Source organism: Galleria mellonella, unplaced genomic scaffold (assembly GCF_026898425.1).
Source record: "Galleria mellonella isolate WM207_F2 unplaced genomic scaffold, CSIRO_AGI_GalMel_v1 utg55, whole genome shotgun sequence".
NCBI lineage: Eukaryota > Metazoa > Arthropoda > Insecta > Lepidoptera > Pyralidae > Galleria > Galleria mellonella.
Window position 1 is genome coordinate 2,294,495 of NW_026442115.1, and position 27,953 is coordinate 2,322,447.

Sequence of the window (27,953 nt, forward strand, 5' to 3'; positions counted from 1 at the left end):
GTGAATTGGGATTAGGATATAAAAAGGGACAAGAGAAGAGTGAGATTTGGAGTAGAGAAAATAAATATTATTGACTTCATATATGTCAATTAACTATTTTTTCCAATATTATAACATTTAATCTCCTATGCTTTCACACTGAAACAATATAAAGTTTGATATATTGGCATAAATATTGTTTTCTAAATGGGTCATTGTACTTGAATATTTTTTAGAATTACATTAAATAAATATTTATATTCTGTGTAATAAATGTGAAATATGAGGTTAAAAAAAATAGTAGATGTGTGAATAGGATCGGTTATGTGACTGAATGAGAACACTATTTTTTGGAAATAGGAACGGCTGAACGGTAAAGTTTATATTGGCAGAGGGTTGTCACTTATATATATTTTTTAGTTAAATGTCGTACGTTGTTACTCCGTGGAAATATTTGTCAGACATATTTAATCGTGTTAATATGTTGTTTTATGTATTTCTAGCATGATAGCAGAGGGTTGTTTATTTTATTCTAGGTTTTTATTATCACTGAAAGACTTTACGGTTCTTTAACGTTATCTTATTCCTTTTTATTTCCTAAGAACAAGGAATTACATAGAAGGAATGATAAAATAAAAACTGTAAATCATATGGTTGCCTCCTTTCTTCTTATGCAAATTTAATTAGTAAAAAGAGGACAAAATATACACCATCAGTTGCTATTTTTCTCAATTGATGGGCTAACTGGCCTGTTTTCGTTCTCATCTATCACCCTTCACTGGTGCTCCGTCAGCGTATCCCGCTAGCGCAGGCAGGGCATACCATTTTCACTCATAAAAAAAAAAAAACTACATACACAGAGTAAAATATTATTAGGCATAATGTTCAACATAATCTTGAAAAATTCTTCATAATGGACGAACTGTCCTGCTTTCATCTCATCATTCACTTCTACTCGCCAGTATTTATCAATAGTTCAAATGAAATCATCATTCTATTATTATCAATTTAAAAATGTATCGCGCTTTTTCTCATTCCTAAGTCAATATTTTTCAAATCTACTATTCTGTATTTTACTGTATTATGATTTCATTCGTACTAAAACTAAAATATCAATTCTGGAATATCCTCTTTCAAAAATTGCTCCTTATTTTACGTTCAAATGTAAGCTTTGGTTATTGTAATATAATAATAATAAATCGTCTCATTATAATAACTAGTTTTTGCATATTTATCCCAGAAGGAGCAATTAGAACTACATTGTTAACCATTACATCATCTATTCATACTCCCATATAGTAACCGCTGCTCAATTTTTTGAAACATTTTTCCATATGCAAGATGAATGGTCGGGTTAAATATCATATTTTAGCCGTATTCAAGAGTCCGATTGAAAAGAGAACAAAAAAGTCTATGGTACTGTCAGTCTATATGTGTCAACAATGTCATGTCATTGTCATTTTCTGTTTGTGATTTCCTTTTGCTTTGCTATTTTTGCCATTAAAAATTTGTCACCTATTTTATATTAAATTTTCGTAAGGTCTGGGTTTAGGTCACCATTTACCTAGTATTAAATAGTTGGAATATATTATTTTATGTTTATATACTAAATGAGTAACAGAGATGAACAAAAACTACGAAAGATGTACACATTGTAATCGTCGTAAATGGCTTACAACAGGATGCCTACGGAAATGGATAAAACCAATGGAATGTAAACATTTTCAACGAACTATTGATAACAAACGAGATTTCTCGAATACAGAAATTAATTGTGTATTTCTACCTGAACGCAAGCCTCCTATGAATACAAATAAATTTGTAAAATTCTGGAAAAACAAATTGTTTATTACTGGCAGTGTCAGATCTCTACAAAGATATTTTGGAAACAAAACTGGTGGTGAACATATTTGTAATTTTAATAATAAAAATAATTATCCTTCATCAATAACAGACAAATATTTAGGATCTCATAACAACTGTGAAAATAAAAAAGATTTGGAAGTGAGTAAACAGACAATGAAATGTCAACATTCTGAGGGCCATTCAGTCCTACGTGGTCATCATCAACATGCTTCTGTGGAGACTTGTGCTATATATTGCCAATTATCTAAGTAAGTATCTTTATCTACCATACATTTTTAGTCTCTGAGCAATTTAAGTGTCCTTTTTGCATTATTTCTATATTATATTTTTGCAGACATGGCTGGTATTGGGGAGGAATAACTTCAAGTGAGGCTGAAGAATTATTAGCTGGACAACATGATAATGTTTTTCTTGTACGTGACTCATTTGATTCTCGTCATATACTATGTGTATCATTCCGGTGTGTAGGACGCACTCTGCATGCTCGCTTAAGACATGCTAATGGACTTTTCTCTTTGAACAATGAGACTTTTGTACCGGCAAATAGGATATCTGAGCATTGTGCTGCTGTGGATGTGAGATCAAACTTATTTGAGATGCCAGTCAAATTGGCTAGACCTTTAAACAGGTAAAGTTGACTCTAGTTTATCTTTACTTATAATTATAAAGAAATGTTTTTCAATGACTAGTTATTTATGAGCCCACTATATGTACAAAACTTAACAATGCTCTTGGATCTACTCAAATGCTAGCTATTTATTTAAGTTAGCTATGATAATAAATTAATAAAGTAATTTCTGACAGATACACAGATAACAAAAAATTTATTTAAAAATGATTGGCTCCTAGTTAGTCATAAAGGAGATGATCATTATTTATCTGTTATAAAATTTTATTTAATATTGTCAACATTTGATATCTACTAACAATGCCTCATTGGTATCTTTATAATATGAATGTAATATATGTCACTGATTATACCATTATATTGTCATAGTCATAGAATACTGATGGATCTGAAAATATTACATATATATATATATGTCACTATTCTATGACTATATATATATATATATATATATATATATATATATATATATATATATATATATATATATATAAGCTATGTGGTTCCAGCATAGAGTGGGTCACCCCTTCCTTTCCCATGGGTGTCATAAATATGCCTGTTTATCCACTGTTGACAAATAATGATATATACATGCAAATAACATTCATAAGTTCTAAAGCTGCACATTTCTAGTAGTAGATATTTAATTTAAAATTATGTATCTCCAATAAAGAATATCTGTTTCCAGATTTGCGAGATTGGACTCTCTACAAATGATCTGTCGATTTGTTATACGTCAAACAGTCTCAGCAAGTGTGTGGGAAAAGTTGCCTTTACCACCAAACTTAATATTATATGTATCTCTGGGCAGTGATTACATAGTCCCCTCATAGCCAATACATATTGTAACACTGTGCCTTCAGAGTCAAACCACTCCTTAATATAAGCCTACTTACATGTAATGGACTGTGTCATTTATTATGACTATTATTATGTAGAAAGTGTTCATAAATTTTATACAAAATATTTTAATAATAAAAATTAATTCATATTGCATGTTCTGTTTTCATAACCTTTTTTAAGTCTAAGTACAATTAAAAGAATGATAATAGTTAACTTTTTAATGTAATATAGTTATAATACCAATGCATCTTGTAATAACATTTTTTATCTAATTACAACATTAATTCTATTATAATCTTCAATCTACTTCAGTGTATTTATTCCTAAAATATTTTTGGCCTGAAAAGAAAATAGGTAGATTAAGTATTAATTATATAATTATATTGTAGATATACCTATTATTTTATAACACTACAAAGAAGTAACTGGGCTGTAATGATAATTATAAACTATGTTTTTAGCAATAAATACTTAATTTGATATTGTTAGGCAGTCTCACATTTTTTTTTTTTTTTTTTATACAACTTAGAATGGCAAACAAGCTGACGGCCCACCTGATGGAAAGTGGTGACCGTCGCCTATAGACATGAGCAGTACCATGGACATAACAGAGTATACTGTTTCGCCCATGATACCCCCCATGCGCTGCCATTCCTGAGGACTCAGGTGTTATTCCTCTGTACCCAGTAAATTCACATATAGGGTTACTTTAAGATTGGTAATATATCTCACTTTTTGTTTTTTATTTATAATAATATAACACAGGAAGGGTCTCTGAAATATAGAAATATTTCTTACTGTTACAAAAGCTGCTGTTAGGGTCTGTGGAGCTGCAGACACGGGACTCATGTTAATGGCCGTTTGAATCAATTGAGCGTCTCTAATTCGTGACGATACAAAATTTTTGGTTGCACTATTGTCCTGACTCTTATCTGTCAGGTAAAATAATTCGGTAGCTTTATAAATACCTGCTAAACCTACTCGACGAATATACCAGTTGAACTGAAAATAAATATAATCGCAAAATATAAGTAATATATCTATTGTTAATAGCAATTATATATATATATATATATATATATATATATATATATATATATATATACTAAGGAATCGATATATCTTACATCCACACTTCGGTCGCCAGAGTGGTAGCAAATGTCATCTACTAAGGAGAGCAAAGTGGCTAGACAATTAGGTACATTATTTGGAAGTGCCTGTATAGCCATTGCTTTTGGCCAGGAATCCCTAAAAATGTAATAAAAAAAACATAAGATCCTAAAATAATCCAATTATAAACCTGAAGCTGGAGATAACTTACTTATAAGGTTCTATCATTAAAAGTCTCGTCATTATAGCATTTTCAATAAATTTTGTTGGCACTTTGGGCTCCTTCAATTCTTCTTTTGGCCACTAAGTAAAAGAAAATGTTATAAATAAGTATATGAAACAACTGTAACAAAAAATTAATTGGTATCTGAAACCTAGAAAGAAACTTACACTCTTCATTTTTTTCACAAGATTGTCATTACACCTTACATTGAAATAGTGAACAAGATCTGCTCCTCCATTGGGAAACAAACCATGTGTCACACCTGGATATCCAGCTGCTTCAGCACCTGCACTAATAGATTCAACAGACCAACCATGTTTTGGTACAAAATCTAGAGCTTTTTCCAAAATATGATTTTTAATATCCTCTTCATATTGTTGTTCCTCATGTTCAGTTGCAGCTATGGCCACCTTTACTTCAGATTCAGGCCGAGTTTGACAATAGTTTCTAAGTAACTTTGAACTTCTATTAATTCTTACAGACATAATGGGCAATATATATCTGTGTCCACTCCTCAGTGCTGTTGACAAAATCATTATAATGAAATATTCATCCTACTCAATAATGTGATATATGTTACTCAATCAATTTTAAACAAATTGCTGAACTAATTTGAATAATACAATCCTACATTGTCATAGAATACATCTTAACCTATTTCACGTAGGCAAAACTATGGGTAACTAGTGTATTTGAAATATTATTGTACTATGACTGCAAATAAAAAAATGAAAATAAGATTAAAAATTTATTAAAAATGTACAAATTGTAATCCATATTAAGTTTGCATCTTATTGATATTAATACATTCAGACAATCGAGCCACAAGACCTTCAATAAGATGGAAAGCATTAAGTGCCGAATGTATTATTTCTTTCTTGTTTTCTGTTGGAATTTGTTGTAACATATTTCCCCCTACATTTATTGATACATTCATAGCTTCCTCTGGAAGCGTCTTTCCTTCTTCTATATCTTTCAATTTTACCTCATAGTGAGCTTTAGACATATTTAGCCCAATTCTTAATTTATTTATGTAGTCTGTTTCTATTGTAGGGAAGAAATCTTGAATTCCTGTTATATTTCCAGTATCTTTTAAAGCCAAATATCTCAAAAGATTAAGTGTAGATATAATTTGGTCTGCCAATTCAACTATATCAGATTCTTCACCATATGGCAAGTAACATATCTTTTTAATCATACTCGAAAGTTGGGTACCAGTAAAACATTCATGCAGGACTGGCTCTTTGAATGCATCATCAATAGAATTCTTAAATATTGTTATGGCATACCCAATCATACCAGAGTGGTTTGTAACTCCTATTAAATATTTAATTAACATATATCTTCCCTTATATTCAAACTTATTTATATGAGCCCCTATTATGTTTACAGCATTCTTACGGATGCTTTCATAAGTTGAATAAATAGCAACATTAGACAAACTTTTACATAAATCAAAATGGATAGATGAAGACAACAATATGTGTGATACATTTCTAGTAAGTCGGTTCAAGACTGCTTCACATAGGGTGATTCCTTTAGCAAGAGGACCATATTCAGTAAAGCTCAATAAATGAACAACTGACAATAATACAGTATTAACAACATATTCAGTGCTGTAAACATATGGTAATGAATTTTCAGGCATTTTAAAATGTCCTGATAGTGAAGCATAATATAACCCTGAGAGGCTAGTAATATTTAATTTTTCTCTATGGTCATAGGGAGACTTTTCTTCGTCACTATCATCAGTTTTTGACTTGGACTTCTGATGCTCCTTGTAACAGATTTCCAAGTAGGTTAGAAATTTCAAAACATCATTTTCTAGAGTACAAATATCTTGTATAATTGTACTGCAGCATTTCCAAGCTTCACTTTTAGCACTTGATTCAGGATCCATATCAATAAAAAGCAAAGGTTTACCCAGAAGACTTATAAGAAAAGCATTGATTATTTGGTTTGTTCTTACATCAGGCTGTTTTAATACCTCTATAATGAATGGATTATAAAATGATGGTAACATTGTATAAACCTTAATAATTCTCCTGACATTGGGCTCAGAATCCATAAGGAGGCGCTCTTTACCTTCTAGTTGGTATTCAGGAGTTGGAATATTTTCAATATAAGTGCTTATAGAATTTAAACACCATTCTAAGCATCTTCCCTTTTTTGTAGTGATTCTATGTAAAAGGTTTTGTAATGGCGTCAATATGATACCAAACTGAGCATCATTTTTGGCCAATTCAATTTGTTCAATAAATTCCAATAGACCTTCTTCAGGTAAGACCTTCTGTACAATAATAGATAACAACTCTTCACAGGTGCCATGTAGAGATGGCTTAATAACAATAGTGTCATCATGTATCTTGCCTATGACAATTGCTATCAAATCCCAACAGTTATCTTTAAAATTTTCTTCATATTGTTGTTCAGTAGGCAGACTTATAGCCTCTTTATATTTTCCCGAATCCAATAATTTAGAAACAAGATCCACAATGTCTATACTCTGTTCCATGGTTGATGTTGCAAAAAGAGTTCGTAATCCAAAGAACTCTGAAATTAATTGTTTAAAATACGTTATCGACATTTAAATCGAGCGGGGAGAGGTTCTAACGATGCCGTGATCTCTTCACAATACGTTTTAAAAATAGATATGTAAATTTAAGCAAGAATACTTACATCTTAGAACTCTCGGCAAATTACTCATGCCTAATGTTGGGTTGATAATAATTTTAGTGTAATAAAATTCTTGTACTTGAGATTACTATCTTGGAATACTATCATAAATCTTCTTTTGGCTACGGCTAAATAATTCTAAATTAAAATATTCCTGTAAGTAATAAAAATTAACTATTAAAATTCATACATGGCGAGAAAAAAAGAAATTATTACATGCAGACGTCAATCTGACATCAAGATGTCAATGTCAACTGAATGATAAAATAAAAATGTCATATCATATACCTGGTCCATAGATTAAATGATATATAAAAATATTCTATGGTATGTAACCCAAGAACAAGGAATCTTTGTACCAAACCTATATGTAGAGCATTTTGGTATTTATTAAGTATATAAATACAATAAAGTATTCATATATTTTTATTTATATAAATTCTTTATTCATATAAAGGTAGCAGAATAGAGGATGAAATGATAAACGAAGAGGGTAATAATATAATAATATTAAATAGAAGCTATTTTTTTGTCGATCATTTTGTAAAAGCGATACTAGTTAGTGATTAAACAAAAGACCTAGATATCGTATCGATTTGAAGAAAAAACTGCTAAGGTGCAAACTAGGTAATAAACTTAGTGAAATTAGAAAATAGAGAAAGAAAAATATTATTGCCTAGTATCCATAATATTTGTCATTTTTTATAAATTGAATTCCTAAAAGGTGTTTTTACAAATTAAATAATATTTTAATATAATAGTGCGATATAGTGTTTCGTGTATTTAGTGTCTGTTGTCTTAATATAAATAAATTGTCTAGTTACTTGGACTACGAACTAAATCTTTTGTATTCAACACAAGTGCTACTACTTTCTTCATGCTGATTTATCATTTCATGTATATCTACTCCTAATAAGGTAGGTATTAAGTTGCAATTCTAACAAAAACAACTACGCAATTAGACTTTTGGGTAAAAATAAAAAACCCCATCTAGCAATACTGCTTGTCTATGTCTAACTCTTTAGACTAGATATTTTTTTTTTTTTTTTCTTCTTTTGTGGCGTTCACCCCGATATTAGGGTATTTTGCCAAGAACAAAACGGGGAAACGATAATAGTAATAAAAATACCTAACACAAACGAATTTAAAAAGGATAAGGATTAGGTCTAGGATATTTATAGGATATGAAGGATATACTTGTACATATGAGAATATACTTATAAATATATAGGAAAAGCAATTGATGCAACTATAAATGTATTCATGTAATATAACTAAATCTTAATATTGTTATCATATATATATGAAGATAGTATTTTATAGATAATAGGATCATTGGAAGAAAGTAGAGTAAGAATAGAAGTTGGGAATGGAACACGGATGGATCGGAGATGATTAAAAAGGGAGGTGTGGTCAAATTTAGAACATGAGAAGAATATATGATTCAAGTCCGCCACTTCAGCACCGCAATTACACGACGAACTTTGTACAATACCAAGCTTGTATAAATGAGAAGGTGTGCATACGTGACCTAGACGCATACGAGTTATAATAGTTGTTGCGGTCTTTCCAAGCTTTAATTTACAAAACCATGGTTTGAAAGGAATATCGGGTTGTATAAGGCGATAAAATCTTCCTTTTATTGTACTTGTTTTTTCCCAATATTCCTTCCAGGCATACCTTAAATATATTTTTGGGAGACAAGCTAGGTCACTACAGTAATTATGATACGGATACATATCACCACAAGTTACAGCCTCTCTTGCAATAAGGTCAGCTTTGTCATTGCCGCTAATACCACTGTGTCCTGGTAACCAGGCAAAAGAAACGGAATACCCTCTCAACATGCAAAGATAAAGACTTTGTCTTATGTCACAAATAATGGGATAAACTGGTTTTGATTTAAACGGATATTTGGCTAGAGCTTGCAAAGAGCTCATAGAGTCAGTGAAAACTATTGCCTTATGTAATTTCATTAAAAGTATATATTCTACAGCTTTTAAAATACCATAGCATTCCCCGGTAAAAACTGAAGATTCCGGTGGAAGTTTAATTTTTTGAACGATATTAAATTGTGAATGAAACACACCCACACCTACACAACCGCTATTGTCTGGTTTTGATGCATCAGTAAAGATGTAGTGCCATTCATTCCATTCAATGTCAGTTATAAACATAAATTTGGCATTCAATTCTGAATCATTTTTTGATAACCCAAAATCATATTTAATATTAGGAGATAAAACTAAAGATTGATATGAGCATTTATAAATGGGAAAACAGGACGATGTAAAAGTGGGAGATTCTATGGATTTATATTTTTCATAACTTTGTATTAAACATGGAGGTTTTTTATATTTCCAATAAGATGAAGACGAAATAAAGATATATAGTTGAGATAACTTTTGAATAAGCGGATGATCAGATAATTGTAAACAACGAAAAAAGAAGCGATCAGATAAATATTGCCTTCTTAAAACCAAAGGTGGATCACCGACTTCGAGCTGTAAAGCATTGATTGGACTTGATTTCATTGCTCCAGAGATAATCCTCAAGGCCTTTGATTGAATTAAATCCAATTTCTTAAAAGCAAATGAACTTCCTGGAGCTAACAAAAAAGTTCCATAATCAATGACACTCCTTATAAGACCATTATAAGCAAGTTTTAGTGAAACGGGATGTGCTCCCCACCAAACTCCAGCAAGGCACCTAAGAATGTTAAGGTTACGCTCACATTTCGTGGAAATATAATTACAGTGGGACAGACCTGTTAATTTATTATCTAGCACGATACCTAAAAATTTAATTTCAGTCTTTATAGGAATGTATGAGTTATCATAAAGCACCTTAATTTGTTGCGGTGATCTCATTCTTGAAAACAAAACTACACTACTCTTGGTTACAGAAAGATTAAGACCATTTGCATCTAACCACGTTTTTAACAAATCTAATGAATCAGATAATTTGGCAGAAGCAGATTCTATGGACTTCGCAATAAAATATAATAAGAGATCATCAGCATATTGTAAAATTTTTACGGATTTATCAAGGAATGATTCTAGATCGTATGTGTATATGTTGAATAAAATTGGACTGAGAACAGATCCTTGTGGAAGGCCTTTCCATACTGTTCTAGATAATTTGGTATCTTCATCTAGATCCATATGTATTGTTCTTTGTGATAAAATATTAATAATGAAATTAGAAAGCATTACCGGTACATTTAAAGCTTGTAATTTAGTTTTTAAAATAGAAATTATTACATTATCATAGGCAGAATTTATATCTAAAAAGGCTGAGAGGATTGACAAATTTTGTGAGAAAGCTATATGAATATCTGAAATAAGAATGCTCACATTATCTAAGGTGCTCTTACCTTTCCTAAAACCAAACTGGTTCGGGGATAGTAAGTTATTACTTTCTAAAAACCATTCTAGACGGTTCTTCACTAAATGTTCAGCTAGCTTTAGTAAGACAGAGGAAAGTGCAACAGGACGGTATGAAGATGGTTCAGAAGGTGGTTTATGAGGCTTTAGAAATGGTATAATAATCTGAGACTTCCATGAAGTAGGTATATTTCCCGAAATAATTATGGAATTAATTATATTTAAAAAGTAAATTAATGTCGCATCGCTAGCATTTTTAAAAAAGGAATACGGTATACCGTCTTCTCCCGGTGCAGAGTCTTTAATACAAGCTAGAACACCTTTAAGTTCTACAAGAGTAAAAGGAGACTCAAGTTCGGATAATTCGTCAGAGACGGATAGATAAATATTGTAAAGGCATTCCGGCACATAACTAGGAGCAAGGCGATCTAAAAATTTATTCGCTAAAGTTAAATCGAGTGCAGAACGTGATGTATGATCACTAAAGGCAGATCTGAATCTTTTAATATTATTCCAAACGACTGATGAATTAACTTCTGGACAGATAGAAGAACAAAATCTTCTCCAACCTTCCAACTTCTTTTTTTTCAGTAGTTTTCGAGTAGAACGTGAAACTGCGGTGTAAATTTCAAAATTTTCTGATGTCATGTAATTATTATAATTTTTTTCAGCCTCTTTACGATTTTTAATTGCTTCCGTACAATCTTTGTCCCACCAAGGTGGGGAGGGAATTTTCCCTGAAGCACTATTTTTAACAGGAAATAATAAATCAGCAACCTCCTTCATATTAATTATCAAGTCATTACAACAATGATGTTCATTTCCATGGTAAACAATAGGTAACTCCGATATTTTATTATCTAAATATTGTTTGTAAATATTCCAGTCTACATTTGATAAATTATATTTAAGTCGAGGACCACTCTTTCGACTTGAGGGAATGGAAATTGGAAAAGAAAGAATGAGGGGAAAGTGATCGCTTCCGAAGGTAGAGGAATGAGGATACCACGACAGTGAAGAAGCTAAATCAGAAGAACATATTGAAATATCAGGAGCACTAAACCCTTCATTCGGTGCAGTTCTACGTGTCGGTACATCTGAGTTAATAATACATAAGTTGTAAGTGTCAATTATCGTCAGGAGTTTTCCACCATAAAAATTAGAAGTAGAACTGCCCCACGATTGGTGCTGAGCATTAAAATCGCCCATTACGAGAAAAGGTTTAGGTAAAATTGAAAATAATTGTTCTAGTTGTGAATATATTTGGCATGTAGGATCAGGAATATATAAAGTAACAAAACAGATACCATTTATAATTATAGCAGCTGCATTAATGCCGCTATATACAGGAAGCGAAAAAGAAGAAAAAGAAGGGAGTTTTTGACCAATATGGCAACACCGCCATATCCGTCAGCTCTATCATCACGGAGACTTGTAAAGCCTGAAATCCTAAAAGGATATCCTGGCTTTAACCAAGTCTCTTGTAGAGCTATTATAAAAGGATTATATTTATTAATCAAATAAAATAAGTCTGATTTCTTATTTGTTATGCTACGACAGTTCCACTGAATTATTTGGACTTTGTAATCCATTGTGAGAAGTTAATAATTGAGAAAATACATTGTACATGGCATCGTTGGACGGTGGTAAAGTTGTTTGTATCATTTTCGATTGCGATAACACTTTAATAAGCATGAGAATAATATCAATGATGGATTGATTATTGTCAATATTATTTGATGATAATGCACAACCATTAGAGGGAGCAGGAATATTATATTCCTTAACTATGGCTTCATGGGCAGAACGATCATATCCTTGTTGTATTTTTTGAGGAGAGCGTGGTTTAAGTGTAACTGTTTTTTTATATGATGATTGTATATGTGGTAATGATGATTTCTCTTTAAGGAAAGAAGATTGAAAATGAGATTTATTGGAAGGAGATGATGATGTTAATACATCTGAATATAGTTTAGAAGTTGGAGGATGAAATTTTGATGCTTCAGCATAAGAAACACAACTATGGGCCATTGTTTCTTTAATGGCTTTCTGACGTGCATATTCAGGACATTTTTTACTAATTGCTGAATGAGAACCATTACACAAGATACAAGAAACATTTTCCTCATCTACTTCACATTTATCACCTGTATGATTTTGCCTGCATTTATAACACCGAGGATTTGAACGACACTGCATCTTGACATGTCCGAACCTACAGCAGTTATAGCATTGGATAGTAGGGTAAATGTACAAATCTACAGTTAATGATGTGTAAAACATAAATACTCTTTTTGGCAATATTTGTCCATCAAAAGTAATAACAATGGTTTCAGTATTAATAAAACTTGGTTGTCCTTCATTAATTGTCTTTTTCTTTATTCTTCTGGTTTTTAGAATTTTCCCACAACCTATCGGTACTGATATATTTTGGATTACTTCCTCTTCTGTCCAATCTTTAGGAATACCCCTCACAATTCCCATACGGGTTACATGGAAAGAAGGTATAAATGCCTTAAAATTATGTGTCTCTAAGTTACTATTATTTAAAAATGCATTTGCATTTTCAAAATTTGAGAAAGAAAGCGATAAACGGTTTCTTCCTATTCTTTTGAGGCTACCATTCACTATATTATTTATCTTATTAGTATGTAAAAAGCGACCAAATGCAATAGGATGTAATGTAGTGTTATCATTAGGATGTGTTTCATTTTTTTGTACATGAACGACATAAGGTGCTATATCCTCGGCATTGTACAAAGTTCTGCTTAAAGTACTGGGTGGAGAAGCAGGTTTAACAGACTCGGTATTGTTTACAACTGGTATTGATACTTGAGTTTGATTCTCATCTTCAATACATTGACAATCACTATCTTTAATTTTAGATTCAAGACCCTTGGTGTGCCTCCTTCGTTTTTTATTGCAATGTTTGCAAATGCGACGTTCACCACGTACTCGCTTACGTTTAGAACTTGCAACGCTAGAACCATCTGTGTCCATACTAGATTCACCTAATATATCAAAACTATTATTGAATGGAATAGTTATATTTGCAGACACCTGGGGGGTTGTCCCCTCAGGGTCTATAGGTGGATCCATAATGTTAATATAGGTAATTTACTTACCAATATTTACAGCAACAAACACTATTACTACAAAATATACAATTAAATATATAATCTAATACACAATATATAAAAAAGACTAATCCTTATATAAATAAAAATAAAATTAATTTAAAGAAGATCAAAAAACACTCCCGCTTTTTTAAACGTTTCCCGCGCTTTTTCTACTCAGACTAGATATTAATAATACTCTACACTGTATTGTGCGATATCATGATTATGTTGTATGTATCTTTTTAATCTGTGGTATTTATTTTGTGTATGAAATATCCGGAATTGAACTTAATTCCCGATTCCGTTCTTACTTTGTTCATTATTTATATTATTCGAAATAAAAACCAAAATAAAATTTATTGTGTGTTTACCTAAGCATATCTGTAATGTAATTTAATACTTACATTCTACAATAGATATACACAAAAATGGCAACCAAGAAGAAAAATATATTTACGAGAAGTAAACCTTTAATGAACATTTATAGCTCCATAGACCATGAAGGAAAAGAGGTAAGAATAATTAATAAACAAGAATTCTTAAGGTATGATGAGCATTTTTTCTAAAAGTGAAAGTGGAATAATAACCTCACCTGCGCAAACGGTATACCTTGGCGGAGCACCAGTGATAGATGATGATAGGTGAAAAGGAATGCAGGTTCAGTTGGTTCATCATAATGAATTCATCAAGAACTTACCACGATGGTTTCCATAGGAAAGAGCGTAGAGGTGTATTATTCATTTAAAAAAAAATTATTAATATAAATAAAAAAAGTTTATTTAAATTTATCTAGGTAGAAGTCAGAGAAGATGCAGAGCAAATTGTTAAATGGCATGAAATATCAGATGCACTAGTCGCTGCTGGCTACTATCGTGCCCAACTTCAGGGGCTTTCACCTTTTGACAAGATTGTTGGAGGCTTGACATGGTGTATTGAGCTATGTGATATAGATGTGGATGTTAGCCTTTTATTCGAGGAGAATCTTACAATAGGAAAAAAAATGTTAGTAAACTTTCCATATTTTGTGTATGTTTTTGTTTTAATAAAAAGCTAGTATCAGTCACACACTTCACAATAAAATATTTTATCAATTTATAGAATATTAATGTTTATATTTGAAACAATTATTTATAATTGTACAAAATATATTAACCTGTTAACTGAGTGGGATATATAAATATGTCAAATGGAAACAATAGTGAGTATGGGTAGGACATATGAATGTGTCCTTGAAATATATGTTGCACCCTGGAATGGGTGGAATATATAGTTTCATAAAATAGAGGTATTACTTTTCTGTATTGATGTGAATTGTGTTTGAATGTGAATTTAAGACATGGAGAAAATCAGTGTCATTTCGCTATTGAGAGTGGTGAACGTATTCTGGATCAGTAAGTATACTTATTTTCGTATTATATTTGGAGAAAATCAGTGTCATTTCGCTATTGAGAGTGGTGAACGTATTCTGGATCAGTAAGTACACTTATTTTCGTATTATATTTGGAGAAAATCAGTGTCATTTCGCTATTGAGAGTGGTGAACGTATTCTGGATCAGTAGGTACACTTATTTTCGTATTATATTTTATTTACTTATATTTTTTATTTATACATTATTGTTTATATTTTTTATATTTCTAACCTTTTTGTTTTAGAATACTTTTTTATCCATTAACATGATTGAAAGTGATATCCGCAATGATGAAATCAATGTACCAGCAGGTATAAAAAAGGAGATGTATTATGAGTTTGTTATCAGAGTTATCTGATAGAAATTTTTGATTAGGATAGGAAATTAAGCAATACTGACAATGAAGATGGTAAAGAAGTTGATTAAGTTGATCCTAGCAACAGCATTGTTTCTGAAGAATGGCTACCTCAAAATGTAGAAAGACCACCATTTCCCTTTACTGAACATCCTAGAAATACTTTCGATATTCCTCCAAAAAAAGTTCCTTTGTTTTACTTTGAGAAGTTTTTAGATAAGGAACTTATTAAATTAATTACAGAGCAAATAAATTTGTACGCCACCCAATTTTTTTATTATAATCTTAAGTTGAAACTACATTTGTGAATTCGAAAATGGAAAGATACAAATGAAGCTGAAATGAAGGTTTCTTTAGGACTTCTAATTACTAAGAAGAATAATTGAAACACCATTTTTTTTACGAAACTGAGCGAAAGTAAGTTTGGATTATTATGTAAATTTATACATTTTGCAGACAATCTAAGTTTTGATCCTAATACATCTAATAAAAAAAACATATAAAATTGATCCAATCATCAATAATTTGACAGAAAAGTTTAAAAGTTTTTATGTATGTGAATGTGATCCATGAATTTCTTTTATTATGGAAAGGAAATTTACCTTAGAAACAATATGTATTTATAAAAAGAGCTAGATTTGGAATGAAGTTTTTTATTTTAAGTGAAAGCCAATATGGATACGTACAAAATATATTTTTATACATAGGCAAGGACACAAATTATGGTTTAAACTGTCCTCAAGAAAAACAATCGACAAGATTTGTTCGGAGTTAACACATAAAGGGTATAAGGATTTACTTAGATAATTTCTATACTTCAATTCGTTTGGCTGAACTCTTGTGTCAAAACAATACAGACATTGTTGGAGCAATGACGATAAATAGAGTTGGAATCCCTGGTGAAATAAAAACAAAAAAATTACAGAAAAATGAATATATAGTAAGATTCAAAGACAAACTTATGATTTTAAAATGGAAAGATAAAAAGACGTATTGATGCTCAGTTCTATTCATAATGATGAAAAGACAATGATTGAAAAGGTAAGAAAAATCGAATATTGCCCTGGATTAAAACAAAAATATAGGCGGCGTAGAGTTGGAAGATGAAGTTATGGTGGGCTTACACGGCTCGTAATACACTAAAAAATGTTATAAAAAAAATTTCTTCCATTAACTGATATTTGCTGGTTTAATGCATATATTATATACAAAAAAGATAAGGTTACTTGGATCGATTACACTTTTTGATAGTGTCTAGAGAAATTGGTGGATAACAACATAGTGAAAACCCATCCAAAGACCTACACTAGCTCTACACCTAAATCACTACGCTTAGTTAAAAGACATTTTCCAGAATAAATGGAAAGCGATATAGGAAAAACTAAATCGAGAAAATGCCGAACTTGCTACAAAAAAGATGTTAGGAAAAAATCTACATACTGGTGCCTGGATTGTAAGGTAGCGCTATGTATCGACAATTGTTTAAAAATGTGTGATATACACGAATAATTTTGAATTTTCACATATATATAGTAATTTTTTAAACTTAATATTTCTATTTTATTTGTGTATTTTTATTTATTGTTCTGTAGTTGTTAATTTTTTTAATTTTTTATTGTGTATCTAAATAAAATAAATATATTTTTGTACTTGTTATAGTAGATACCTATCTACTTGATACGACACACTCTCAACGGCGATCGGATCAGACCACCTAGCATGACGCAAGAAGGTGCGCTACCGAGAAATACACCTGCGTCGAGTCAGCATTTCAATTCCCACAGCAAAAATACCCATTCCCTTTATGTTTGATTCGATATGACTGCACTTACGGATCACACATCGATCTGAAGACACTTATTATTGTAATAATTAATTTTAGAATTAAATTTAATTATATTTAGAAAATTGGTTTTTTTTTTGGGTCTTCCGCCAGCGACTTCAATAACTTACTCTTTATAATTGTTTGTAAACTGTTTGTAAAATTTATAATTTCTTAATTCAATGTATCCTTATTTTTGTTGGTATTCTTTTCTATTTGTTTGTAATTTATTATTTTCCTTTGTATTATATATAAAATAAACAAAAACGTATATATTTCTTAGTCTTTTCATTTATTTTAGGCATAAATAAAAATATGAGATTACTTTCTCCGGCCGTGACGTACTGACACGTTCTAGTGAAAGAGCTCACTCTCGTTATATCTTGCGCAATTAAAGGGAATTCCTCGGTTAACAGGTTATATAATATAATGACACAACTTAAAAGGTAGCCTTCGTATCACTATAAACTTGTTTATTGATACACATTACTTATGTCTGTGCCATATTTTTATATTACTTAATAGATGTTTATTTTATTAAATTTGTGTCAAACAACTTTTGATTACATAACAATGACAATCCAATATAAAACTGAAATTTATTCATTTTGTCAGTTTCATTCCTATTACATTTTCAGAGCATTAACTGAGAAAATTGTTAAAGTTCTGCCAACAATGAAATGTCCACATGTGATTGAACCTCATCAAATCCAGGGATTGGATTTTATCAATATTTTCCCATTGATTTTGTGGTTAATAAAGTATTCCAGTGAATTCAGAGAAGCTAAAGAAGATGAGCTACGAAAATTTGCTGTTATGCAATATGAAAAGAATCACATGTTTGAGTCTGATAGAGCATTATTTCTTCAGAAAGAAAAGTTATTAAAAAATTTAGCTATTGTTCGGGTATGTATTTGTTACTTCATTAATGTTGGTTTTTTTTTTTTCAGTAATACTCATTAATTAAACAATTTACGTTCATTAGCTATTTATATATTATGACAATAAATTGTTGCTAAGTAGCCTACTTCAAAATTATAACTACCCTACCCATGACTTCATTTGTGTAGAATTAAATGATTTAATAAATGTAGTGTTGCTTTTCCTAAGTTTCCCTATTTAAAATTTTATCAAAATTGATTCTGCCATTTACGTCTATAAACCTTGCAAGTGGTTAGACTTAATTTTAACTTAGTACTTACTGTAATAAAGGCGGTACTACAGTCCCTCAAGCGGTGTCTAATTGACTATAGGTAAACCGAAGTGTTGAAGTGTATATACAGTAAGGCTACAATGTATCTATCCGAGTATAGAACCAGAGTACGAAACCCATCCCAGTGGAGAAAGGTGTAAGATAGGGTGACGTCATATCCCTGAAACTCTTCACAGCTGCATTGAAAGATGTTTTCAAACTCTTGGATTGGAAAAGATATGGTATAAATATCAATGGCAAATACAACACTCACCTTCGATTTGCCGATGACATAGTAATCATGGCTGAATCCCTAGAGGATTTTATTACTATGCTCAATGACCTCAATGGTGCTTCTTAACGGGTAGGTCTTAACATGTACGTGGACAAGGCTAAAATCATGTGTAACGTTCATGTCACACCTATATCGATTACGATTGAGAACACTACTCGAAGTTGTCGACGATTAGGTGTACCTGGGACAACTTGCCCCAATATGTAAGTCCAACTTCGACTGAGAGGTTAACCGACGAATCCAACTCGGCGGCTGAATATTGTTCGGAAAAATATGTCACATCTTTTCATCCAAAATACTTCAAAGTTCAAAGACGAACCAATGCGTGTTGCCATTGATGACTTATTAAACCGAAATATGGCCCTATACGATTGGCCGTATGCAAAAGTTTCAAATTATTCAGCTGGCTATGGATGGAGGGGTATGTTCGGTGTTTCTGCGTGTCTATCCGAAACGAGGATATCAGCAAAAGAACCAAAATAATCGACATAACTCGAAGGATAAACAATCTGAAGTGGCAATTTGCCGGTTACATAGCTTGAAGAACCGAAAACTAATGGGGAAGAAAGATTTTTGAGTGGCGACTATGTGCAAACGCAGTGTAGGACAACCCCCAACTAGATGGAGTGACGACCTCAAATGTAGGGAGTCAGTGGATTCAGGTAGCTCAGAATCATTTATTATGGCAGTCTATGGGGGAGGCCTATATCCAGCAGTGCCCAGATAATGGCTGAAATGATAATGATGACTTACTGTAATAGCTTTGTAATTTATTAATAACTATTATAAACATTATAATTTTCTAGCATCTTTATAAACCATGCAGAGTACGAAAACGGAAGGGTGGACTTCCTACCAATGAGCTAGAACAAGTGAATTCCACTCTTTCTGAATATGACCAGCGGATGTTAATGCACGTATCTACAAATAAAGACACAACCAAGAATGATGAAGGTCTTGACTTCTTAGTAAGTTTAATTTCATATGAATAATTTTTAATACACTTAATAAATAACAATATCACTTAATTATGTACTTAATTCTCTATGATCTCTCTTCTCTATGATTATATCTATAATTAATTAATTATGTAATTAAGTTTTCACTTCCTTTGCTTTTCAGTATGACTATGAAAAAACTTTGGCTGATCCATCTGAAATTACTACGAAGGTAAATGTGCTCATATTTTATTTTTTACCTATGACTTTAGTTAATAGGAATCAGTATATTTAAGTACTAAATTTCTTTTATTCAGTTATCACAAAGTTAAGTTACAAATATAATACACACAATTGTAGTAGTAGGAAATAACAGTATTGTAATGAAAAAAGGAAAGTAAAAATGAATATTTTTTGTAGTCGTGCAAAATTTAAGACAATAAATACTTAGAGAGTGACTCCGTGAAACCCTTAGTTTGTCTAATAGGTTCAGGTTAAATAAAATGTGCACAGGAAGTGCACTGATGTGATCATTAATATAGTGACATTAATTTAAAACAATAATATGTCTACACAATACACAAAAATGTATGAATGTACTTTTTTTTTGCTATTTTGTCTATATTTGACACAGACAGATAAATATATCAATATACAAGAGAGTCAAGATGCAGCAGAAACTAAAATACACTATGCAGTGCTACACTCAGAGCTAACTGGGGAAATTTCTAAGGAACTTGAAATGAGTGAAAGGATAAAGTATTCTGAGGATGTCGAAAAACTCACTAAGGCAATTGATAGAATGGAAAAGGAAATGGAGGAATTCAAGAAAGACCATCATGATAGAATTGAGGCAGCAAAAAATAATTATACTAGTATGATGGAAAAGTTACAAAAAATTACATATAAATTAATGAAGTCTGATGACTATAGGTTGGTATTTGATTTACATGAAAATATTATTACAACTCAATATCATCTACTATTTATGAAATGTACTTCTTATTCAAATTAAATCATTAAATCAAAACATTGATATTTTATATAAAATAAAATGTATTTCTAATGCATCCTAATGGTTCAGTTAATCTTCTTATGCCATCAGGAATATTTCTTATATAAATTATGAATAATATTTAATATTTTAATGCATAATTTTTTGAAAAAAAAAAATTGTTTTTAAACTAAAATTTTCAGTGATAAAAATGTAAAAAAATTCTACAAATCCCTTAAGGAACTGGCGCAGGAAAGAAATGAATTACTTGAAATTATTAAGAACAGGGAGAAAGAACATAGGAGATTAGAAGAGGAATTGAGGTAAGATGTTTCACTGATGAACATATAATTTGTTATTTAATATTGTTAAAATATAATACACAAAGTATAATACTTCTTATTTTACAATCAACCTCATTACTGTTAGAAACCATTTATCTTCTAATGTTTACCACAGGTTTCTCATACGATATTTCGTCATAAAGTACATCTCACTTTTGAGATGGTCACTCCGCATTGCGAGAGATCGCTCTACACTACGCCAGCCTGGGGTTGCCACTTGAGAACCTTTCTTCCTATATTGCTGTACTATATATGGTCATTCATTTTAATTCTTTTAATAATATTATGCTGATTACTAATCATTAATTAAGATAATACTATTAAAATTATGATAAAAAAGTATTTTTTGAACAAACATCCTTTTACAGTGGATATGATTCATATTTACGAGGTTTGTCCGGAAAGTACGTATAAAAGTTTTTTAAAAATTTTATTTTACAATTATTCAGGTAAATCAATTTTATCCCCTTCAAAGTACTCCCCCTGTGACATAATGCACTTGTGCCAACGCCGTTTCCACTGTGAGAAGGCTCCTTGAAAGTCCTCTGGTTGTAGGTTTCTCAGCTGCCCCGTCGTAGCTTTTTTTATCTCATTTATGTCCCCCAAATGCCGCCCCCGAAGTACCAATTTGGTTTTTGGGAACAAGAAGAAGTCACACGGGGCCAAATCCGGCGAATAGGGGGGGTGTTCGGTCACCGTAATGGAATTTTTACTCAAAAACTCACGGACAACAAGAGAGGTGTGGGCAGGGGCATTGTCGTGGTGAAGAATCCAACGCCCCTCTCGCGCCAATTCTGGACGAACTCGTGCCACACGAGCTTTGAGGCGTCTGAGCACATCGACGTAGAATTTTCCATCAACTGTCTGGCCTGGAGGGACGAATTCTTGATGGACAATCCCCCGAACATCGAAAAAAACAATCAACATTGTCTCGGCCCTCTCTGAATCTTTTTAGCCACTTGTGGACGGTTGGTTCCTTCACAGCATCATCCCCATAAACTGTTCTGAGATCGGCAAAAATTTCACGGCCATTCTTGCCGAGTTTCGAGAGAAACTTGATTACGACGCGCTGCTCTTCAACGGAAGCGGGCTCCATGCCGACGGGGTTTCGTTAAGAGGTAACTTCACAGATGGCGTGACAAGCCAGTTCGCACCGCACGGCGGTCAGACCAGAACTGAAGCATTGTTAGGGACATAAGGAAGGGGTCCTGCGCTTACCTGGCCTCCCCACTCCTCTTTCTCGCATTCCAGAACACTTTTATACGAACTTTCCGGACAGACCTCGTATATCAAATTTGATTAAAATCCATTTAGTTTTTTAAGCCTTAATTAACAGTTATGATAATGTGACATCATAATTAATTCAGCAATTATTTTTATAAATGTTTGATTATATTTACCATTTATTAATTTTGTCAGGATTGCACAGGATCCGAATACTGTAATAGAGGACAAACCACTGACTTCTGAAGAGTTAAAAGAATTTCAAGAAAGAGAGGATAAATTAAAATCTTTCATTAGCAACATGAGATTAGAACTTGCGAAATTAAATCGTGAAGTTTTGAGATATTCTTTAAGCATAGATGAAGTACCAGGAACTGCAGAACTATTGCAATATGAGAAGAGATTCATGGAACTTTACAATCAAGGTAAATTATAAAGTATTAAAATATTTAAAGTATATAAAACAAGTTATGAAAGAGGTTGTAGGGATAGAGACTTTTAGCGCTCACATACATATACGGAAGTACTTCCTTTTTTATTTTATCATCAACATCATATCGGCCGTTAAATTTCCACTCTTAGACATGGGCCTCCTCCTATTGGGGGATTTTGTCAGTATTTGCCACGCATGGCAGCCGGGTTGGCAACCGCAGTTAGACTGGTGTTTGTGATGTTTTATGAGATGTACTGCTGCCTATTCATCGAATATTAAGTTTTCTCAGTCGCCTCTACGACATCCACGGGAATAGAAGGGGTGGCCCATTCCATACCGGGACTATACTGCCTTTTTTATTTAAGTATCTTTAATTAAATAAATAGAAATAAATATCCTTACGACTGTAATCCCTAATGACATGCATTTGTCAATTATTACAAAGTAATATTTATATATTTAATCAAAATAAAAATATTATTTAACAGGATTCGAAAGTAATTTCAACTAATACATGGACTAAGTCTAGTGTATACTAGTTACTGTATAGTAATGTGACTTAAATTTGTTCTTTATCATTTATAATGCTTTTTGTTTCAGTGGCTTCAAAACATAGAGAAACTAAACAGTATTATATATTTTATAATACCCTATATGAAGTGAAGCTGTATACATCGAAAGAATTAAGTTTGCTTAATTCTATATTGGATAATTATGAAGAGTAAGTTTATTGATTGTATAATTTCTTGTATAACATAGAATGTAAAACAAGGTGACGCAGTGTCCACTTGATGCAGAGTTGTAATAGTTACCTATAGATGTGAACAACACTATAGAGAGACAATTTTTGTACAGTCTTGCTGTGGTAAATATTCTGTAATATATTCATGTGACAATGAAATATGTATTAATATATAAATATATTTACAGAGCAATGTCATCAACTAGAAAAAGAGAAGAGTTTATGACCCAATTTGAGTCTATTGTGGATTGGGTGAATCAGACTGTAAGAAAAGTTGAAGATAAGTATAAAAATGAGAAGGACCAAAAAGCTGCTCTGCACAATGAGTATTCTCGACTACTTGAGATTCAAAGGCAATATGCAGCGGCTCTGAAAAAATTAGCCGAAGAAAGGCAAAAGATTGGCAGAAGTAGTTAATTATTTGAGACGGTATAAGGAAGTGCAATAATTTTATATTAATATAATACCTATATGCCACAGTCAGAATTTTCTGGTTAACTATGTTGATTGAAGTATTTAATTACATTACATTATTTATGACTTGATGCTTAGATGTAATAAGTTTTGATATTTTTTCAATCGATTTTTTCAATATTTTTAACTAAGAAGTAGTTATGACTGTAACATGGATAAAAAAAGACATAAGTATATCTAGTCCATAAAGTAGATTATATATTTTCTCGCAGAATTTCTATATTAATGACACCGGTAATAGGAGAATTTTGTTTCATTTAGGTAGATAGAATTGCATGGTAAACAATTAGAAAAAAAACTTCTATTATACATATTTCTCTTTGATGTTTACCATTTACCATCAGATTCTACAAGTTGTTCATTTGTTTTATAATTGTTATGTACTAAAACAAACTTCTGTGAATCTTATGTAGTGAAATAATGAAAATTAAAATATTGCGAGAATAGTTTTTTCTACTTTTATATTACTTTTACAACAATTACATACACATTCGAATTAAGTTTTATAATGTTATATAATACTAAGACTGAAATAGCTTTTTATATTGTTTTGTTAAGCAACATCGTAGATATTGTAAAATGTAATATATTTAATTGAAATTAAACTACAGTTTTATTATTTTATTATTTTATGAATTAGGTGACATATTGATATAAATTAAAAATTAAAATTAGAAATAGAGATTGAATAAGTTTCATACATTTGGTAGATTTTATCTATTAATGTATATCACAATTCAGATACTTATTTTTAATATATCACTGCTTGTAGTAGCACAATGTGTCTTGAAGGATCCATGACTGTGTCAGACAAGAGTTTGGTAACGGTGCTCAGTGTCCGCAGTTCGTCAAAGCGTAACGACATTACCGTGCTGGTGCACTTTATGCGAGCTCGACTGTCCGTGTCCCTGCGCATGTGCATGCGCGTGGGTGTAGGAGTGGCCGTGGCCGTGGCTGTGGCTGTGGCTGCTTGCGCCGGACTTCTTGTACATATTGAAGGATATCAGTTCTCGATTAGCGTTGGTCATCGCCATAGCGTGCGAGATAACATCGTAGCCAAACAGTCCGTGGAGGCGGTTGACTACGACCAGAGTTAATCCCTTCTGCGTCACGCGGACAGTTCTGTCTTGTTCTGATATTGATGCGATTGATATCCCGAATGAAGAGTTTAATTCCTGAAAATGATATAGTTTTTTAATGTAACTAATGAGTACTAAAAAAAATAGGGTATGAAATGGCCGATAATGAATCTACTATCATACATACAGGCAAACTGTTTGAGTGGCGATAATATGAAAAATAATAATGGAATAATATGTCCAGCTACTGATTCGGTCTACGGGCCCAGCAGACTGATTTCGATGTCCAGTTCTGTTTCTGATGAGTGTAATTTTCAGAAGGGCGTCCGGTCTAGTACTCGGTGTGGTGTCCGGGCCAAATGTTCATTTCGCCGGCCGATATTAGTTTGTATTCGATATTTGTATTAAAAATATAAAACAACCAACTATAGTTGTTTATATTTAATTCACAATACTAGTTGTCAATTTTTTGAATACTGTTATAGCCTCTAAAAAAGTAATGAATCCCTAGACATAGTAGCTCTTTTGTCATGTTAAAGACAGTAAAGTTCGTTTAGTTTTTTGGCTGCATATGGTGCATATGTATTCAAACTAAAAATTGTAAAGTAGTTTTATAATGTTGTAAAGTAGGTAGGTAAAATAACAAATTCTGAATGGGTAGTTTTAAAAAAACATGTAGAAATACTATTTTTCTAAAATGTTTTACTATAAAGATAGATGACAATGATTCATTAAAAATGGATTATCTATAGATAAGCTCAAAATATAAAAGAGCCAATATTTCAAATTTAAAATGCCTGCTATGATCTTTTTTTGAAAACTGTTAAATATTTAACATTCAACGAACTCTGTTTATTTTTTTTTATATCTGGATAAATATGTTTAATAGTAAACCTATTTTTACTATTATAATGGAAATTTTTACTTCCGTTTTGGTTCCATAATCATTTAGTCAAGATTGAAGATATTTATTTAAATATTTTTTACGTTACGATGTTACATGTAACAATTACTGGAATTTTGTTATACTGATTTTTTTTTTGGGGATTAAAAATATTGGGTAACAGCTAAAAATTTTTAAAAAACATGCATATAATACTAAGTATTAAAATCAAATAGTCTGCTTATTTATTTTTGTAGTTTATATACATATATAATATAAAATTTTGATAAAATTTATGTTATGTTACCCGCACTAAGGTATCACGTTCTTCACTTTTTAGCCCATACACAGTTACGCCTTCATCCTTTGATAAGTGTGGTGCGCTGAGACTTCCCATTACCATAATATAAGGCATTTTTGATGTTTACACTAAGCACTAATTTATTGATTATAATCTCTCGCTTCTTATGCGAAACGATCATCGGCAAATGGCGGGTTTCATTTTAACAATATGCTATTCGTCGATTGGTATTGCACTACTGTAATAAAATGGAAACACGCGGTCAGAGGCGTTCACTACTACGACAGGTTGTGTGGGTACTGAAGTGTGAGTGAACTCTGTCCAGTCAGTCAGGTAACCAGCTTCGTACGTGGTCTCAGACGCGCTTGTAGTTGTTACAGACGTGACGTTGTGCTGTGTGTCGGCCGATAGATGACCTTCATGGGTGCTTGCTCTGCGTGTGCGCAGCGCACAACGCAGTAAATGTACCTACTTATACATACAATAAATGCATTTAGATTAATAATTTTTAAGAAAAAATGTAATAAATATTCAATCATTACAAAAATTAATACCGAGGTATTAAATTGTTTTGAGATGTAGAGATATGGAAAATTACGTAGATATTTAGGTAGTACCGTAGTATCTACCACAAGAATAAAATATTATGGGTAGTAAATTATTTAGTACTCGCCTTAAATCAGGTTTTCAAAATTATTTTTATTAGATTTTTCTTTCATTAGACATTTAGAGAATTAGATAAATAACTCAAATTTTTTTTAACTATTGAAAAATTAAAGGGGTTCTTAAATCGATTGTATTTTTTATGCTTGTTAGCTTAGAACTCGGTCATTTATAAACCGATTTGATTTTTTTAAATATGAAAAAAGTGCTTTTAAATTTGGTTTTGAAATCAAAAAACTAGTTCGTAATTTAGATTATAGTTTATTCTGGTTTGCCACGGTTGAAGTGTTGGTTTTTTTTTATAGCACAAATTCTACTTGTTATAGATGATGAAATGATAACCCCATCTGCTCTATAGCTATACACTAAAGAGGTGATACCAGTGAAATATCGGACGATAGATGAGGATAAAGTCGGTTCCATTCACTAGAGTAGAATTCACCACGAATTAATAATTAATCACGATGATCTTGGCGGAACTGCGTGGATCTCGATCCAATAAGTGGAATTGCATTTTTATATATAGATTTTTCTTTGAAACAAGTAATTTTTTGTTACATAAAAAACAACAGCAGCTTCAATTGTTATAAAATTAAAATGGTACCAATACGTGAATAAAGAATAGGCGAATTGCTCAATCGATGGTTGACTACTCCCTAATTTTAGTAGCAGTCTTAGATTGTTTGTCTTACTTGCTCTAACATTTCCTAAGTTGCATTCTACCCTCAAACGGTACACAATGCGCCCAATATAATAGGCATCCTGCCACCTGTATTAAATAGCGAGGACGGGATGCTTAAACAAATGCACTTTTAACTTAAACATAAAACCCAATCGATTTAAAAATAATTGTGAAAATTGGTTCAATATTGGCGACGAAATCACGTCAAACTAGTCGCAAAAATTTTTGACGAATTGAGCACCTTTTTTGGATTTTTGACCCATTTAGATAGAGACTGTAGATAGTTTCTTTTT

The 27,953-nt window shown here is 31.7% G+C and overlaps 4 protein-coding genes across 5 annotated transcripts; 2 read left to right on the forward strand and 2 right to left on the reverse strand.

Annotated features, from left to right (window-relative positions):
- The first annotated feature begins 1,149 nt into the window (after nt 1-1,149).
- LOC113516337 (suppressor of cytokine signaling 4-like) lies at nt 1,150-3,469 on the forward strand. Its single transcript, XM_026900758.3, has 3 exons — nt 1,150-2,093; nt 2,180-2,473; nt 3,162-3,469. Exons 1-3 carry the CDS (start codon nt 1,603-1,605, stop codon nt 3,304-3,306), a joined length of 930 nt encoding a protein of 309 aa, XP_026756559.1. The 5' UTR covers nt 1,150-1,602; the 3' UTR covers nt 3,307-3,469.
- Nucleotides 3,470-3,519: 50 nt separating this feature from the next.
- On the reverse strand, nt 3,520-7,575 carry LOC113516324 (ubiquinone biosynthesis protein COQ9, mitochondrial-like). Of its 2 annotated transcripts, XM_052898991.1 has the most exons (6): nt 7,329-7,575; nt 4,817-5,169; nt 4,638-4,729; nt 4,444-4,564; nt 4,115-4,318; nt 3,520-3,655 (listed from the first exon to the last, which is right to left on the reverse strand). In XM_052898991.1, the coding sequence occupies exons 1-6, from the start codon at nt 7,354-7,356 to the stop codon at nt 3,620-3,622; spliced, it is 834 nt and encodes a 277-aa protein (XP_052754951.1). In that variant the 5' UTR covers nt 7,357-7,575; the 3' UTR covers nt 3,520-3,619. The 2 variants fall into 2 exon arrangements, with proteins under 2 accessions (XP_052754951.1, XP_026756539.1); XM_026900738.3 differs by lacking the exons at nt 3,520-3,655; nt 4,115-4,318; nt 4,444-4,564; nt 4,638-4,729; nt 4,817-5,169 and adding an exon at nt 5,385-7,202.
- A 6,489-nt stretch (nt 7,576-14,064) lies between these two features.
- LOC113512776 (coiled-coil domain-containing protein 93) lies at nt 14,065-24,646 on the forward strand. The gene is made up of 10 exons (XM_031912722.2): nt 14,065-14,342; nt 14,624-14,832; nt 18,055-18,322; nt 19,710-19,871; nt 20,026-20,073; nt 20,476-20,774; nt 21,039-21,158; nt 22,599-22,828; nt 23,437-23,557; nt 23,767-24,646. Exons 1-10 carry the CDS (start codon nt 14,259-14,261, stop codon nt 23,993-23,995), a joined length of 1,770 nt encoding a protein of 589 aa, XP_031768582.1. The 5' UTR covers nt 14,065-14,258; the 3' UTR covers nt 23,996-24,646.
- LOC113510969 (uncharacterized) lies at nt 24,623-26,682 on the reverse strand. The gene is made up of 2 exons (XM_026894520.3): nt 26,322-26,682; nt 24,623-25,227 (listed from the first exon to the last, which is right to left on the reverse strand). Exons 1-2 carry the CDS (start codon nt 26,427-26,429, stop codon nt 24,901-24,903), a joined length of 435 nt encoding a protein of 144 aa, XP_026750321.1. The 5' UTR covers nt 26,430-26,682; the 3' UTR covers nt 24,623-24,900.
- Nucleotides 26,683-27,953: the final 1,271 nt, after the last annotated feature.